Source organism: Chiloscyllium plagiosum, unplaced genomic scaffold (assembly GCF_037043375.1).
Source record: "Chiloscyllium plagiosum isolate Xiang-an unplaced genomic scaffold, Cpla_swu_hap1 HiC_scaffold_40, whole genome shotgun sequence".
Taxonomy (NCBI): domain Eukaryota; kingdom Metazoa; phylum Chordata; class Chondrichthyes; order Orectolobiformes; family Hemiscylliidae; genus Chiloscyllium; species Chiloscyllium plagiosum.
Window position 1 is genome coordinate 93,495 of NW_028270178.1, and position 16,954 is coordinate 110,448.

At 58.7% G+C, this 16,954-nt stretch overlaps 1 protein-coding gene across 5 annotated transcripts in view; it reads left to right on the forward strand.

Annotated features, from left to right (window-relative positions):
- Positions 1-16,954, forward strand: part of tmem134 (transmembrane protein 134) — a 108,673-nt gene that overhangs the window by 72,825 nt on the left and 18,894 nt on the right. For 3 of the 5 annotated variants that reach the window (XM_087981549.1, XM_087981547.1, XM_087981545.1), the window contains 2 exons: positions 9,288-9,332; positions 13,085-13,138. The exons of 1 other annotated variant lie outside the window; for it this stretch is intronic. In XM_087981549.1, coding sequence (XP_087837675.1) covers positions 9,288-9,332; positions 13,085-13,138 — 99 coding nt within the window. The remainder of the gene's footprint in view (positions 1-9,287; positions 9,333-13,084; positions 13,139-16,954) is intronic. One more of the 5 variants, XM_087981546.1, reaches the window with a different exon arrangement.

Genomic DNA, 16,954 nt, shown 5'->3' on the forward strand with positions numbered 1-16,954 from the left:
TGACTGGTGTCTCTTTGTCCACTCTCTCTCGCTCTCAGGGAGCTATCAGTACACTGACTGGTGTCTCTCAGTCTCCTTTCTCTCTCAGGGAGATATCTGTACACTGACTGGTGTATCTCAGTCCCCTCTCTGTCTCATTGAGATATCTGTACACTGCCTGGTGTCTCTCAGTCCCCCCTCTCTCTCTTTCAGGGATATATCTGTACACTGACTGGTGTCTCTCAGTCCCCCCCCTCTCTTAGGGAGATATCAGTACACTGACTGGTGTCTCTCAGTCCCCTCTCTCTCTCAGGGAGATATCTGTACACTGACTGGTGTCTCTCTGTCCCCTCTCTCTCGCTCTCAGGGAGCTATCAGTACACTGACTGGTGTCTCTCAGTCTCCTTTCTCTCTCAGGGAGATATCTGTACACTGACTGGTGTCTCTCAGTCCCCTCTCTCTCTCTCTCTCTCAGGGAGATATCTGTACACTGACTGGTGTCTCTCAGTCCCCTCTCTCTCTCTCAGTGAGATATCTGTACACTGACTGGTGTCTCTCAGTCCCCCCTCTCTCTCTCAGTGAGATATCTGTACACTGACTGGTGTCTCAGTCTCCCCCCACCTCTCTCAGGGAGATATCTGTACACTGACTGGTGTCTCTCAGTCCCCCCTCTCTCTCAGGGAGATATCTGTACACTGACTGGTGTCTCTCAGTCCCCTCTCTCTCTCAGGGAGATATCAGTACACTGACTGGTGTCTCTCAGTCCCCTCTCTCTATCAGGGAGATATCTGTACACTGACTGGTATCTCTCAGTCCCCTCTCTCTCTCAGGGAGATATCTGTACACTGACTGGTGTCGATCAGTCCCCCCTCTCTCTCTCTCTCTCAGGGAGATATCTGTACAATGACTGGTGTCTCTCAGTCCCCCCTCTCTCTCTCTCTCTCTCTCAGGAGATATCTGTACACTGACTGGTGTCTCTCAGACCCCTCTCTCTCTCTCAGGGAGATATCTGTACACTGACTGGTGTCTCTCAGTCCCCTCTCTCTCTCTCTCTCTCAGGGAGATATCTGTACACTGACTGGTGTCTCTCAGTCCCCTCTCTCTCTCTCAGGGAGATATCTGTACACTGACTGGTGTCTCTCAGTCCCCTCTCTCTCTCTCAGGGAGATATCTGTACACTGACTGGTGTCTCTCAGTCCCCTCTCTCTCTCTCAGGGAGATATCTGTACACTGACTGGTGTCTCTCAGTCCCCTCTCTCTCTCTCAGAGAGATATCTGTACATTGACTGGTGTCTCTCAGTCCCCCCTCTCTCTCTCAGTGAGATATCTGTACACTGACTGGTGTCTCTCAGTCCCCTCTCTCTCTCAGGGAGATATCTGTGCACTGACTGGTGTCTCTCAGTCACCTCGCTCTCAGGGAGATATCTGTACACTGACTGGGGTCTCTCAGTCCCCTCTCTCTCTCTCTCTCTCTCAGGGAGATATCTGTACACTGACTGGGGTCTCTCAGCCCCCTCTCTCTCAGGGAGATATCTGTACACTGACTGGTGTCTCTCAGTCCCCTCTCTCTCTCACGGAGATATCTGTACACTGACTGGTGTCTCTCAGTCCCCCCTCACTCTCACAGGGAGATATCTATATACTGACTGGTGTCTCTCAGTCCCCCCTCTCTCTCTCAGGGAGATATCTGTACACTGACTGGTGTCTCTCAGTCCCTTCTCTCTCTCAAAGAGATATCTGTACACTGACTAGTGTCTCTCAGACCCCCCTCTCTCTCAGGGAGATATCTGTACACTGACTGGTGTCTCTCAGTCCCTCCTCTCTCTCTCAGGGAGATATCTGTACACTGACTGGTGTCTCTCAGTCCCCCCTCTCTCTCAGGGAGATATCTGTACACTGACTAGTGTCTCTCAGACCCCTCTCTCTCTCTCATTGAGATATCTGTACACTGACTGGTGTCTCTCAGTCCCTCCTCTCTCTTAGGGAGATATCTGTACACTGACTGGTGTCTCTCAGTCCCCTCTCTCTCTCAGGGAGATATCAGTACACCAACTGGTGTCTCTCAGTCCCCTCTCTCAGGGAGATATCTGTACACTGACTGGTGTCTCTCTGTCCCCCCCCCCCCTCTCTCAGGGAGATATCTGTACACTGACTGGTGTCTCTCAGTCCCCTCTCTCTCTCAGGGAGATATCAGTACACTGACTGGTGTCTCTCAGTCCCCTCTCTCTATCAGGGAGATATCTGTACACTGACTGGTATCTCTCAGTCCCCTCTCTCTCTCAAGGAGATATCTGTACACTGACTAGTGTCTCTCAGACCCCCCTCTCTCTCAGGGAGATATCTGTACACTGACTGGTGTCTCTCAGTCCCTCCTCTCTCTCTCAGGGAGGTATCTGTACACTGACTGGTGTCTCTCAGTCCCCCGTCTCTCTCAGGGAGATATCTGTACACTGACTAGTGTCTCTCAGACCCCTCTCTCTCTTTCAGGGAGATATCTGTACACTGACTGGTGTATCTCAGTCCCCTCTCTCTCTCTCATTGAGATATCTGTGCACTGACTGGTGTCTCTCAGTCCCTCCTCTCTCTCTCAGGGAGATATCTGTACACTGACTGGTGTCTCTCAGTCCCCCCTCTCTCTCTCAGGGAGATATCTGTACACTGACTGGTGTCTCTCAGTCCCCTCTCTCTCTCAGGGAGATATCAGTACACTGACTGGTGTCTGTCTCTCCCCTCTCTCTCTCAGGGAGATATCTGTACACTGACTGGTGTCTCTCAGTCTCCTTTCTCTCTCAGGGAGATATCTGTACACTGACTGGTGTCTCTCTGTCCCCTCTCTCTCTCAGGGAGATATCTGTACACTGACTGGTGTCTCTCAGTCCCCTTTCTCTCTCTCAGTGAGATATCTGTACACTGACTGGTGTCTCTCAGTCCCCCCTCTCTCTCAGGGAGATATCTGTACACTGACTGGTGTCTCTCAGTTCTCTCCATCTCTCAGGGAGATATCAGTACACTGACTGATGTCTCTCAGTCCCCTCTCTCTATCAGGGAGATATCTGTACACTGACTGGTGTCTCTCAGTCTCCTTTCTCTCTCAGGGAGATATCTGTACACTGACTGGTGTCTCTCTGTCCCCTCTCTCTCGCTCTCAGGGAGCTATCAGTACACTGACTGGTGTCTCTCAGTCTCCTTTCTCTCTCAGGGAGATATCTGTAAACTGACTGGTGTCTCTCTGTCCCCTCTCTCTCGCTCTCAGGGAGCTATCAGTACACTGACTGGTGTCTCTCAGTCTCCTTTCTCTCTCAGGGAGATATCTGTACACTGACTGGTGTCTCTCTGTCCCCTCTCTCTCGCTCTCAGGGAGCTATCAGTACACTGACTGGTGTCTCTCAGTCTCCTTTCTCTCTCAGGGAGATATCTGTACACTGACTGGTGTCTCTCAGTCCCCTCTCTCTCTCAGGGAGATATCAGTACACTGACTAGTGTCTCTCAGTCCCCTCTCTCTCTCAGGGAGATATCTGTACACTGACTGGTGTCTCTCAGTCTCCTTTCTCTCTCAGGGAGATATCAGTACACTGACTGGTGTCTCTCTGTCCCCTCTCTCTCACTCTCAGGGAGCTATCAGTACACTGACTGGTGTCTCTCAGTCTCCTTTCTCTCTCAGGGAGATATCTGTACACTGACTGGTGTCTCTCAGTCCCCTCTCTCTCTCTCTGTCTCAGGGAGCTATCAGTACACTGACTGGTGTCTCTCAGTCCCCTCTCTCTCTCTCATTGAGATATCTGTACACTGACTGGTGTCTCTCAGTCCCCCCTCTCTCTCAGGGAGATATCTGTACACTGACTAGTGTCTCTCAGACCCCTCTCTCTCTCTCTCTCTCAGGGAGATATCTGTACACTGACTGGTGTCTCTCAGTCCCCTCTCTCTCTCTCAGTGAGATATCTGTACACTGACTGGTGTCTCTCAGTCCCCTCTCTCTCACTCAGGGAGATATCTGTACATTGACTGGGGTCTCTCAGTCCCCCCTCTCTCTCTCAGTGAGATATCTGTACACTGACTGGTGTCTCAGTCCCCTCTCTTTCTCTCAGGGAGATATCTGTACACTGACTGGTGTCTCTCAGTCCACTCTCTCTCTCTCAAGGAGATATCTGTACACTGACTAGTGTCTCTCAGTCCCCCATCTCTCTCTTAGGGGGATATCTGTACACTGACTGGTGTCTCTCAGTCCCTCCTCTCTCTCTCAGGGAGATATCTGTACACTGACTGGTGTCTCTCAGTCCCCCCTCTCTCTCAGGGAGATATCTGTACACTGACTGGTGTCTCTCAGTCCCTTCTCTCTCTCAAGGAGATATCTGTACACTGACTAGTGTCTCTCAGACCCCCCTCTCTCTCAGGGAGATATCTGTACACTGACTGGTGTCTCTCAGTCCCTCCTCTCTCTCTCAGGGAGATATCTGTACACTGACTGGTGTCTCTCAGTCCCCCCTCTCTCTCAGGGAGATATCTGTACACTGACTAGTGTCTCTCAGACCCCTCTCTCTCTTTCAGGGAGATATCTGTACACTGACTGGTGTCTCTCAGTCCCTCCTCTCTCTCTCAGGGAGATATCTGTACACTGACTGGTGTCTCTCAGTCCCCCCTCTCTCTCTTTCAGGGAGATATCTGTACACTGACTGGTGTCTCTCAGTCCCGCCTCTCTCTCTTTCAGGGAGATATCTGTACACTGACTGGTGTCTCTCAGTCCCCCCTCTCTCTCAGGGAGATATCAGTACACTGACTGGTGTCTCTCAGTCCCCTCTCTCTCTCAGGGAGATATCTGTACACTGACTGGTGTCTCTCTGTCCACTCTCTCTCGCTCTCAGGGAGCTATCAGTACACTGACTGGTGTCTCTCAGTCTCCTTTCTCTCTCAGGGAGATATCTGTACACTGACTGGTGTATCTCAGTCCCCTCTCTGTCTCATTGAGATATCTGTACACTGACTGGTGTCTCTCAGTCCCCCCTCTCTCTCTTTCAGGGATATATCTGTACACTGACTGGTGTCTCTCAGTCCCACCCCTCTCTTAGGGAGATATCAGTACACTGACTGGTGTCTCTCAGTCCCCTCTCTCTCTCAGGGAGATATCTGTACACTGACTGGTGTCTCTCTGTCCCCTCTCTCTCGCTCTCAGGGAGCTATCAGTACACTGACTGGTGTCTCTCAGTCTCCTTTCTCTCTCAGGGAGATATCTGTACACTGACTGGTGTCTCTCAGTCCCCTCTCTCTCTCTCTCTCTCAGGGAGATATCTGTACACTGACTGGTGTCTCTCAGTCCCCTCTCTCTCTCTCAGTGAGATATCTGTACACTGACTGGTGTCTCTCAGTCCCCCCTCTCTCTCTCAGTGAGATATCTGTACACTGACTGGTGTCTCAGTCTCCCCCCACCTCTCTCAGGGAGATATCTGTACACTGACTGGTGTCTCTCAGTCCCCTCTCTCTCACTCAGGGTGATATCTGTACACTGACTGGGGTCTCTCAGTCCACTCTCTCTCTCTCGAGGAGATATCTGTACACTGACTGGTGTCTCTCAGTCCACTTTCTCTCTCTCAAGGAGATATCTGTACACTGACTGGTGTCTGTCAGTCCCCTCTCTCTCTCTCTCAGGGAGATATCTGTACACTGACTGGAGTCTCTCAGTCCCCTCTCTCTCTCTCTCAGGGAGATATCTGTACACTGACTGGTGTCTCTCAGTCCCCTCTCTCTCTCTCTCAGGGAGATATCTGTACACTGACTGGTGTCTCTCAGTCCCCTCTCTCTCTCAGGGAGGTATCTGGACACTGACTGGTGTCTCTCAGTCCCCTCTCTCTCTCAGGGAGATATCTGTACACTGACTGGTGTCTCTCAGTCCCCTCTCTCTCTCTCTCAGGGATGTATCTGGACACTGACTGGTGTCTCTCAGTCCCCTCTCTCTCTCAGGGAGATATCTGTACACTGACTGGTGTCTCTCAGTCCCCTCTCTCTCTCTCAGGGAGGTATTTGGACACTGACTGGTGTCTCTCAGTCCCCTCTCTCTCTCTCAGGGAGATATCTGTACACTGACTGGTGTCTCTCAGTCCCCCCTCTCTCACTCAGGGAGGTATCTGGACACTGACTGGTGTCTCTCAGTCCCCTCTCTCTCTCAGGGAGATATCTGTACACTGACTGGTGTCTCTCAGTCCCCCCTCTCTCTCTCTCTCAGGGAGATATCTGTACACTGACCGGTGTCTCCTAGTCCCCTCTCTCTCTCACTCAGGGAGGTATCTGGACACTGACTGGTGTCTCTCAGTCCCCTCTCTCTCTCAGGGAGGTATCTGTACACTGACTGGTGTCTCTCAGTCCCCTCTCTCTCTCAGGGAGATATCTGTACACTGACTGGTGTCTCTCAGTCCCCTCTCTCTCTCTCTCAGGGAGGTATTTGGACACTGACTGGTGTCTCTCAGTCCCCTCTCTCTCTCTCAGGGAGATATCTGTACACTGACTGGTGTCTCTCAGTCCCCTCTCTCTCTCAGGGAGATATCTGTACACTGACTGGTGTCTCTCAGTCCCCTCTCTCTCTCTCTCAGGGAGGTATTTGGACACTGACTGGTGTCTCTCAGTCCCCTCTCTCTCTGTCAGGGAGATATCTGTACACTGACTGGTGTCTCTCAGTCCCCCCTCTCTCACTCTCTCAGGGAGATATCTGTACACTGACTGGTGTCTCTCTCTGTCCCCTCTCTCTCTCTCTCAGGGAGATATCTGTACACTGACTGGTGTCTCTCAGTCCCCCCTCTCTCTCTCTCAGGGAGATATCTGTACACTGACTGGTGTCTCTCAGTCCCCTCTCTCTCTCTCAGTGAGATATCTGTACACTGACTGGTGTCTCAGTCCCCTCTCCCTCTCAGGGAGATATCTGTACACTGACTGGTGTCTCTCAGTCCCCTCTCTCTCAGGGAGATATCTGTACACTGACTGGTGTCTCTCAGTCCCCTCTCTCTCTCTCTCAGGGAGATATCTGTACACTGACTGGTGTCTCTCAGTCCCCTCTCTCTCTCAGGGAGATATCTGTACACTGACTGGTGTCTCAGTCCCCTCTCCCTCTCAGGGAGATATCTGTACACTGACTGGTGTCTCTCAGTCCCCCCTCTCTCAGGGAGATATCTGTACACTGACTGGTGTCTCTCAGTCCTCTCTCTCTCTCAGGGAGATATCTGTACACTGACTGGTGTCTCTCAGTCCCCTCTCTCTCTCTCAGGGAGATATCTGTACACTGACTGGTGTCTCTCAGTCCCCTCTCTCTCTCTCAGGGAGATATCTGTACACTGACTGGTGTCTCTCAGTCCCCTCTCTCTCTCTCTCTCAGGGAGATATCTGTACACTGACTGGTGTCTCTCAGTCCCCCCTTTCTCTCTCTCAGGGAGATATCTGTACACTGACTGGTGTCTCTCAGTCCCCTCTCTCTCTCTCAGGGAGATATCTGTACACTGACTGGTGTCTCTCAGTCCCCTCTCTCTCTCTCTCTCTCAGGGAGATATCTGTACACTGACTGGTGTCTCTCAGTCCCCTCTCTCTCTCAGGGAGATATCTGTACACTGACTGGTGTCTCTCAGTCCCCTCTCTCTCTCTCAGGGAGATATCTGTTCACTGACTGGTGTTTCTCAGTCCCCTCTCTCTCTCAGGGAGATATCTGTACACTGACTGGTGTCTCTCAGTCCCCTCTCTCTCAGGGAGATATCTGTACACTGACTGGTGTCTCTCAGTGCCCTCTCTCTCTCTCAGGGAGATATCTGTACACTGACTGGTGTCTCTCAGTCCCCTCTCTCTCAGGGAGATATCTGTACACTGTCTGGTGTCTCTCAGTCCCCTCTCTCTCTCTCAGGGAGATATCTGTACACTGACTGGTGTCTCTCAGTCCCCTCTCTCTCAGGGAGATATCTGTACACTGACTGGTGTCTCTCAGTCCCCTCTCTCTCTCTCAGGGAGATATCTGTACACTGTCTGGTGTCTCTCAGTCCCCTCTCTCTCTCTCAGGGAGATATCTGTACACTGACTGGTGTCTCTCAGTCCCCTCTCTCTCTCTCAGGGAGGTACCTGGACACTGACTGGTGTCTCTCAGTCCCCTCTCTCTCACTCAGGGAGATATCTGTACACTGACTGGTGTCTCTCAGTCCCCCCTCTCTCTCTCTCAGGGAGATATCTGTACACTGACTGGTGTCTCTCAGTCCCCCCTCTCTCTCAGGGAGATATCTGTACACTGACTGGTGTCTCTCAGTCCCCTCTCTCTCAGGGAGATATCTGTACACTGACTGGTGTCTCTCAGTCCCCTCTCTCTCTCAGGGAGATATCTGTACACTGACTGGTGTCTCTCAGTCCCCTCTCTCTCTCAGGGAGATATCTGTACACTGACTGGTGTCTCTCAGTCCCCTCTCTCTCAGGGAGATATCTGTGCACTGACTGGTGTCTCTCAGTCCCCTCTCTCTCTCAGGGAGATATCTGTACACTGACTGGTGTCTCTCACTGGCCCCTCTCTCTCTCAGGGAGATATCTGTACACTGACTGGTGTCTCTCAGTCCCCCCTCTCTCTCTCAGGGAGATATCTGTACACTGACTGGTGTCTCTCAGTCCCCTCTCACTCTCAGGGAGATATCTGTACACTGACTGGTGTCTCTCAGTCCCCTCTCACTCTCAGGGAGATATCTGTACACTGACTGGTGTCTCTCAGTCCCCCCTCTCTCTCTCAGGGAGATATCTGTACACTGACTGGTGTCTCTCAGTCCCCCCTCTCTCTCTCAGGGAGATATCTGTACACTGACTGGTGTCTCTCAGTCCCCTCTCACTCTCAGGGAGATATCTGTACACTGACTGGTGTCTCTCAGTCCCCTCTCTCTCTCTCTCAGGGAGATATCTGTACACTGACTGGTGTCTCTCAGTCCCCTCTCTCTCTCTCTCAGGGAGATATCTGTACACTGACTGGTGTCTCTCAGTCCTCTCTCTCTCTCTCAGGGAGATATCTGTACACTGACTGGTGTCTCTCAGTCCCCCCTCTCTCTCTCAGGGAGATATCTGTACACTGACTGGTGTCTCTCAGTCCCCTCTCACTCTCAGGGAGATATCTGTACACTGACTGGTGTCTCTCAGTCCCCTCTCTCTCTCTCTCAGGGAGATATCTGTACACTGACTGGTGTCTCTCAGTCCCCTCTCTCTCTCTCTCAGGGAGATATCTGTACACTGACTGGTGTCTCTCAGTCCTCTCTCTCTCTCTCAGGGAGATATCTGTACACTGACTGGTGTCTGATATTGTTCTCTCTCTGTTTCAGTTCTCGTTGTGATTGGAATCGGTCTGGAAGTCCACCCGAATTCAGGTGTGTTTGGGTCTGGAGTGGTCTGGCCGTGCTGACCCTCGCGCAGATCCAGAGACATTGAACCCCGCCCCCCCCCCACTCGCTTCCCTCCCCCCCCTCTCCCCTCCCCACCCCCCCCCGCTCCCTGACCCCCCCCCTCCCTGACCCCCCCCCTCCCCGACCACTCCCTGACCCCCCCCCCCCCGCTCCCTGACCCTCCCCCCGTTCCCTGACCCCCCCCTCTCTCTGACCACTCCCCGACCCCCCCCCGACCCTGGCCCGTCCTGTGATCCACCTCGCGGTGAGACGTTGGGACGCTGCGGTCCAATGTCGGTGCTGGGAGAGCCCCTTCGGCCCTTCTCACCCTGCTGTCCCTTCCAGCCAGCCTCTGGCCGCACGGCCACCACTCCCCTGGCGCCAGGCACCTCCAGAGGGTGGCTCCTGCGGGGTCAAAGCCCCCAATTCACCGCTGGTCACCCCCCTCACCCTCACCCTCACCCCCTCACCCTCACCCTCACCCCCTCACCCCCTCACCCCCTCCCCCTCACCCTCACCCCCTCACCCTCATCCTCACCCCCTCACACCCTCACCCCCTCACCCTCACCCTCACCCCCTCACCCTCACCCTCACCCCCTCACCCTCACCCCCTCACCCTCACCCCCTCACCCTCACCCCCTCACCCTCATCCTCACCCCCTCACACCCTCACCCCCTCACCCTCACTCCCTCACCCTCACCCCCTCACCCTCACCCTCACCCCCTCCCCCTCACCCTCACGCCCTCACCCTCACATCCTCACTCCTTCACCCTCAACCCCTCACCCTCACCCCCTCACCCTCACCCCCTCACCCTCACCCCCTCACCCCCTCACACTCACCCTCACCCCCTCACCCTCACCCCCTCACCCCCTCACCCTCACACCCTCACCTCTTCACCCCCTCACCCCCTCACCCTCACCCCCACACCCGCTCACCCTCACCCCCTCACCCTCATCCTCTACCCCTCACACCCTCACACCCTCACCCTCACTCCCTCACCCTCACCCTCACCCCCTCACCCTCATCCTCTACCCCTCACACCCTCACACCCTCACCCTCACTCCCTCACCCTCACCCCCTCACCCTCACCCTCACCCCCTCACCCTCACCCCCTCACCCTCGCCCCCTCACCCTCACCCTCACACCCTCACCCCTTCACCCTCACCCCCTCACCCTCACCCCCTCACCCCCTCACCCTCACCCTCACCCCCTCACCCTCATCCTCTACCCCTCACACCCTCACACCCTCACCCTCACTCCCTCACCCTCACCCCCTCACCCTCACCCTCACCCCCTCACCCTCACCCCCTCACCCTCACCCTCGCCCCCTCACCCTCACCCTCACACCCTCACCCCTTCACCCTCACCCCCTCACCCTCACCCCCTCACCCTCACCCCCTCACCCTCACCCTCACACCCTCACCCCTTCACCCTCACCCCCTCACCCTCACCCTCACCCTCACCCCCTCACCCTCACCCTCACACCCTCACCCCTTCACTCTCACCCCCTCACCCTCACCCTCACCCCGTCACCCCCACCCCCTCACCCTCACCCCCTCACCCCCTCACCCTCACACCCTCACCCCCACCCCCTCACCCTCACCCTCACCCCCTCACCCTCACCACCTCACCCCCTCACCCTCACCCCCTCACCCCCCTCACCCTCACCCCCTCACCCTCACCCCCTCATCCCCCACCCTCAACCCCTCACCCCATCTCCTTCACCCTCACCCCCTCACCCTCACCCCCTCACCCCCTCACCCTCACCCTCACCCCCTCACCCTCACCCTCACCCCCTCACCCTCACCCCCTCACCCTCACCCCCTCATCTCCCACCCTCAACCCCTCACCCCCTCTCCCTCACCCCCTCACCCTCACCCCCTCACCCCCTCACCCTCACCCCCTCACCCTCACCCCCTCACCCTCACCCTCACCCCCTCACCCTCACCCTCACACCCTCACCCCTTCTCCCTCATCCCCTCACCCCCTCACCCCCTCACCCTCACCCCCTCACCCTCACCCCCTCACCCTCACCCCCTCATCCCCCTCATCCCCTCACCCTCACCCCCTCACCCTCACACCCTCACCCCTTCACCCTCAACCCCTCACCCTCACCCTCTCACCGTCACCGCCTCACCCTCACCCTCACCCCCTTACTCCCTCACCCTCACACCCTCACCCTTAGTCCCTCAGCCTCACCCCGTCACCTTCACCCCCTCACCCTCATACCCTCACCCTGACTCCCTCACCCTCACTCCCTCACCCTCACCATCACCCCCTCACCCTCACCCCCTCACCCCCTCACCCTCACCCTCACACCCTCACCCCTTCACCCTCACCCCCTCACCCTCACCCTCACCCCCTCACCCTCACCCCCTCACCCTCACCCCCTCACCCTCACCCCCTCACCCCCACCCCCTCACCCTCACCACCTCACCCTCACCCCCTCACCCTCACCCCCTCACCCCCACTCCCTCACCCTCATCCCCTCACCCCCTCACCCTCACCCCCTCACCCCCACCCCCTCACCCTCACCCTCACCCCCTCACCCTCACCCACACCACCTCACCCCCTCACCCTCACCCTCACCACCTCACCCCCTCACCCTCACCCCCTCACCCTCACCCACACCACCTCACCCCCTCACCCTCACCCACACCACCTCACCCCCTCACCCTCACCCTCACCACCTCACCCTCACCCACACCACCTCACCCCCTCACCCTCACCCCCTCACCCTCACCTCCTCATCCCCCACCCTCAACCCCTCACCCTCACGCCCTCACCCTCACATCCTCACTCCTTCACCCTCAACCCCTCACCCTCACCCCCTCACCCTCACCCCCTCACCCTCACCCTCACACCCTCACCCCCTCACCCCCTCACCCTCACCCCCCACCCTCACCCCCTCACCCTCACCCTCACACCCTCACCCCTTCTCCCTCACCCCCTCACCCCCTCACCCTCACCCCCTCACCCTCACCCCCTCACCCCCTCACCCTCACCCCCCACCCTCACCCCCTCACCCTCACCCTCACACCCTCACCCCTTCTCCCTCACCCCCTCACCCTCACCCCCTCACCCTCACCCCCTCACCCCCTCACCCTCACCCCCCACCCTCAACCCCTCACCCTCACGCCCTCACCCTCACATCCTCACTCCTTCACCCTCAACCCCTCACCCTCACCCCCTCACCTTCACCCCCTCACCCCCCTCATCCCCTCACCCTCACCCCCTCACCCTCACACCCTCACCCCTTCACCCTCAACCCCTCACCCTCACCCTCTCACCGTCACCGCCTCACCCTCACCCCCTCACCCTCACGCCCTCACCCTCACTCCCTCACCCTCACCCCCTTACTCCCTCACCCTCACACCCTCACCCTCAGTCCCTCAGCCTCACCCCGTCACCTTCACCCCCTCACCCTCATACCCTCACCCTGACTCCCTCACCCTCACCCTCACCATCACCCCCTCACCCTCACCCCCTCACCCTGACTCCCTCACCCTCACCCCCTCGCCCTCACCATCATCCCCTCACCCTCAATCCCTCACCCTCACTCTCTCACCCTCACTTCTCACACTCTCCCTCAGCCTCGCCCTCACTGTATCCCTCACGCCCACCGTGTCTCTCTCCCTCTCCCTCCGTCTGGCCCCCAGGGTATGGGACATGGTGAGGAATCCAGTCTCTGAGCTCTCTCTCTCTCTCTCTCTCCCCCCCCCCTCGTTCCCTACAGGCCTCTCCAGTACCATTGTGATTATCCCAGGAGTCCTGTTGCTCATCCCCGGCGGTGAGTGAGTGACTACGCTGAGACCAGATCCGACGTGTACACCCCCCTCTCCCAGAGTACACCCACCCGTCCCAGAGTACACCCACCTCTCCCAGAGTACACCCCCCGTCCCAGCGTACACCCCCCCCGTCCCAGAGTACACCCCCCCGTCCCAGAGTACACCCCCCGTCCCAGAGTACACCCACCTCTCCCAGAGTACACCCCCCGTCCCAGTGTACACCCCCCGTCCCAGAGTACACCCCCCTCTCCCAGAGTACACCCCCCTCTCCCAGAGTACACCCCCCGTCCCAGAGTACACCCCCCTCTCCCCGGGTACACCCACCTCTCCCAGAGTACACCCCCCGTCCCAGAGTACACCCCCCGTCCCAGAGTACACCCCCCCCATCCCAGAGTACACCCCCCTCTCCCAGAGTACACCCCCCTCTCCCAGAGTACACCCTCTCTCTCAGAGTACACCCCCCTCTCCCAGAGTACACCCCCGTCCCAGAGTACACCCCCTCTGCCAGTGTACGCCCCCCTCTCCCAGAGTACACCCACCGTCCCAGAGTACACCCCCCCCGTCCCAGAGTACACCCCCCCGTCCCAGAGTACACCCCCCTCTCCCAGAGTACACCCCCCTCTCCCAGAGTACACCCCCCGTCCCAGAGTACACCCCCCTCTCCCAGAGTACACCCCCCGTCCCAGAGTACACCCCCCTCTCCCAGAGTACACCCCCCGTCCCAGAGTACACCCCCCTCTCCCAGAGTACACCCCCCGTCCCAGAGTACACCCCCCTCTCCCAGAGTACACCCCCCGTCCCAGAGTACACCCCCCCGTCCCAGAGTACACCCCCCTCTCCCAGAGTACACCCCCCGTCCCAGAGTACACCCCCCGTCCCAGAGTACACCCCCCTCTCCCAGCGTACACCCCCCTCTCCCAGAGTACACCCCCCGTCCCAGAGTACACCCACCTCTCCCAGAGTACACCCCCCGTCCCAGAGTACACCCCCCGTCCCAGAGTACACCCCCCTCTCCCAGAGTACACCCCCCGTCCCAGAGTACACCCCCCTCTCCCAGTGTACACCCCCCGTCCCAGAGTACACCCCCCTCTCCCAGAGTACACCCCCCGTCCCAGAGTACACCCCCCGTCCCAGAGTACACCCCCCTCTCCCAGAGTACACCCCCCGTCCCAGAGTACATCCCCCTCTCCCGGCGTACACCCCCCTCTCCCAGAGTACACCCCCCCCCGTCCCAGAGAAACACCCCCCTCTCCCAGTGTACACCCCCCGTCCCAGAGTACACCCCCCTCTCCCAGAGTACACCCCCCGTCCCAGAGTACACCTCCCGTCCCAGAGTACACCCCCCTCTCCCGGCGTACACCCCCCTCTCCCAGAGTACACCCCCCGTCCCAGAGTACACCCCCCGTCCCAGAGTACACCCACCTCTCCCAGAGTACACCCCCCGTCCCAGAGTACACCCCCCTCTCCCAGAGTACACCCCCCGTCCCAGAGTACACCCCCCGTCCCAGAGTACACCCCCCGTCCCAGAGTACACCCCCATCTCCCAGAGTACACTCCCATCTCCCAGAGTACACCACCCCATCCCAGAGTACACCCACCTCTCCCCGGGTACACCCCCCTCTCCCAGCGTACACCCCCCTCTCCCAGAGTACACTCCCCTCTCCCAGAGTACACCCCCATCTCCCAGAGTACACGCCCCGTCCCAGAGTACACCCCCCTCTCCCAGAGTACACCCACCTCTCCCCGGGTACACCCTCCTCTCCCAGCGTACACCCCCCTCTCCCAGAGTACACCCCCCTCTCCCAGAGTACACCCTCTCTCCCAGAGTACACCCCCCTCTCCCAGAGTACACCCTCTCTCTCAGAGTACACCCCCCTCTCCCCGGGTACACCCCCCTCTCCCAGCGTACACCCCCCTCTCCCCGGGTACACCCCCCTCTCCCAGCGTACACCCCCCTCTCCCAGAGTACACTCCCCTCTCCCAGAGTACACCCCCCTCTCCCAGCGTACACCCCCCTCTCCCAGAGTACACTCCCCTCTCCCAGAGTACACTCCGCTCTCCCAGAGTACACCCCCCTCTCCCAGAGTACACCCCCCTCTCCCCGGGTACACCCCCCTCTCCCAGCGTACACCCCCCTCTCCCCGGGTACACCCCCCTCTCCCAGCGTACACCCACCCTCCCAGAGTACACTCCCCTCTCCCAGAGTACACCCCCATCTCCCAGAGTACACTCCCCTCTCCCAGAGTACACCCCCATCTCCCAGAGTACACCCCCGTCCCAGAGTACACCCCCCCGTCCCAGAGTACACCCCCCTCTCCCAGAGTACACCCCCCCGTCCCAGAGTACACCCCCCTCTCCAAGTGTACACCCCCCCTCCCAGTGTACACCCCCCCGTCCCAGAGTACACCCCCCCCCGGTCCCAGAGTACACCACCCTCTGCCAGTGTACACCCCCCCTCCCAGTGTACACCCCACTCTCCCAGTGTACACCCAACTCTCCCAGAGTACACCCCCCCCCCGGTCCCAGTGTACGCCCCCCTCTGCCAGGGTACGCCCCCCCCCCCCCCAGAGTATGCCCCCCTCTCCCCGGATACACCCCTTCTCCCCGAGTGCACCCCCCCTCTCCCAGAGTACACCCCCTCTCCCAGTGTACACCCCCCTCTCCCAGAGTACACCCCTCTCTCCCAGTGTACACCCCCCTCTCCCAGCGTACACAGCCTCTCCCAGTGCACACCCCCCTCTCCCAGTGTACACCCCCCTCACCTAGAGTACACCCCCCGTCCCAGAGTACACCCCCCCTCCCAGAGTACACCCCCCGTCCCAGAGTACACCCCCCGTCCCAGAGTACACCTCCCGTCCCAGAGTACACCCCCCTCTCCCGGCGTACACCCCCCTCTCCCAGAGTACACCCCCCGTCCCAGAGTACACCCCCCGTCCCAGAGTACACCCACCTCTCCCAGAGTACACCCCCCGTCCCAGAGTACACCCCCCTCTCCCAGAGTACACCCCCCGTCCCAGAGTACACCCCCCGTCCCAGAGTACACCCCCCGTCCCAGAGTACACCCCCATCTCCCAGAGTACACTCCCATCTCCCAGAGTACACCACCCCATCCCAGAGTACACCCACCTCTCCCCGGGTACACCCCCCTCTCCCAGCGTACACCCCCCTCTCCCAGAGTACACTCCCCTCTCCCAGAGTACACCCCCATCTCCCAGAGTACACGCCCCGTCCCAGAGTACACCCCCCTCTCCCAGAGTACACCCACCTCTCCCCGGGTACACCCTCCTCTCCCAGCGTACACCCCCCTCTCCCAGAGTACACCCCCCTCTCCCAGAGTACACCCTCTCTCCCAGAGTACACCCCCCTCTCCCAGAGTACACCCTCTCTCTCAGAGTACACCCCCCTCTCCCCGGGTACACCCCCCTCTCCCAGCGTACACCCCCCTCTCCCCGGGTACACCCCCCTCTCCCAGCGTACACCCCCCTCTCCCAGAGTACACTCCCCTCTCCCAGAGTACACCCCCCTCTCCCAGCGTACACCCCCCTCTCCCAGAGTACACTCCCCTCTCCCAGAGTACACTCCGCTCTCCCAGAGTACACCCCCCTCTCCCAGAGTACACCCCCCTCTCCCCGGGTACACCCCCCTCTCCCAGCGTACACCCCCCTCTCCCCGGGTACACCCCCCTCTCCCAGCGTACACCCACCCTCCCAGAGTACACTCCCCTCTCCCAGAGTACACCCCCATCTCCCAGAGTACACTCCCCTCTCCCAGAGTACACCCCCATCTCCCAGAGTACACCCCCGTCCCAGAGTACACCC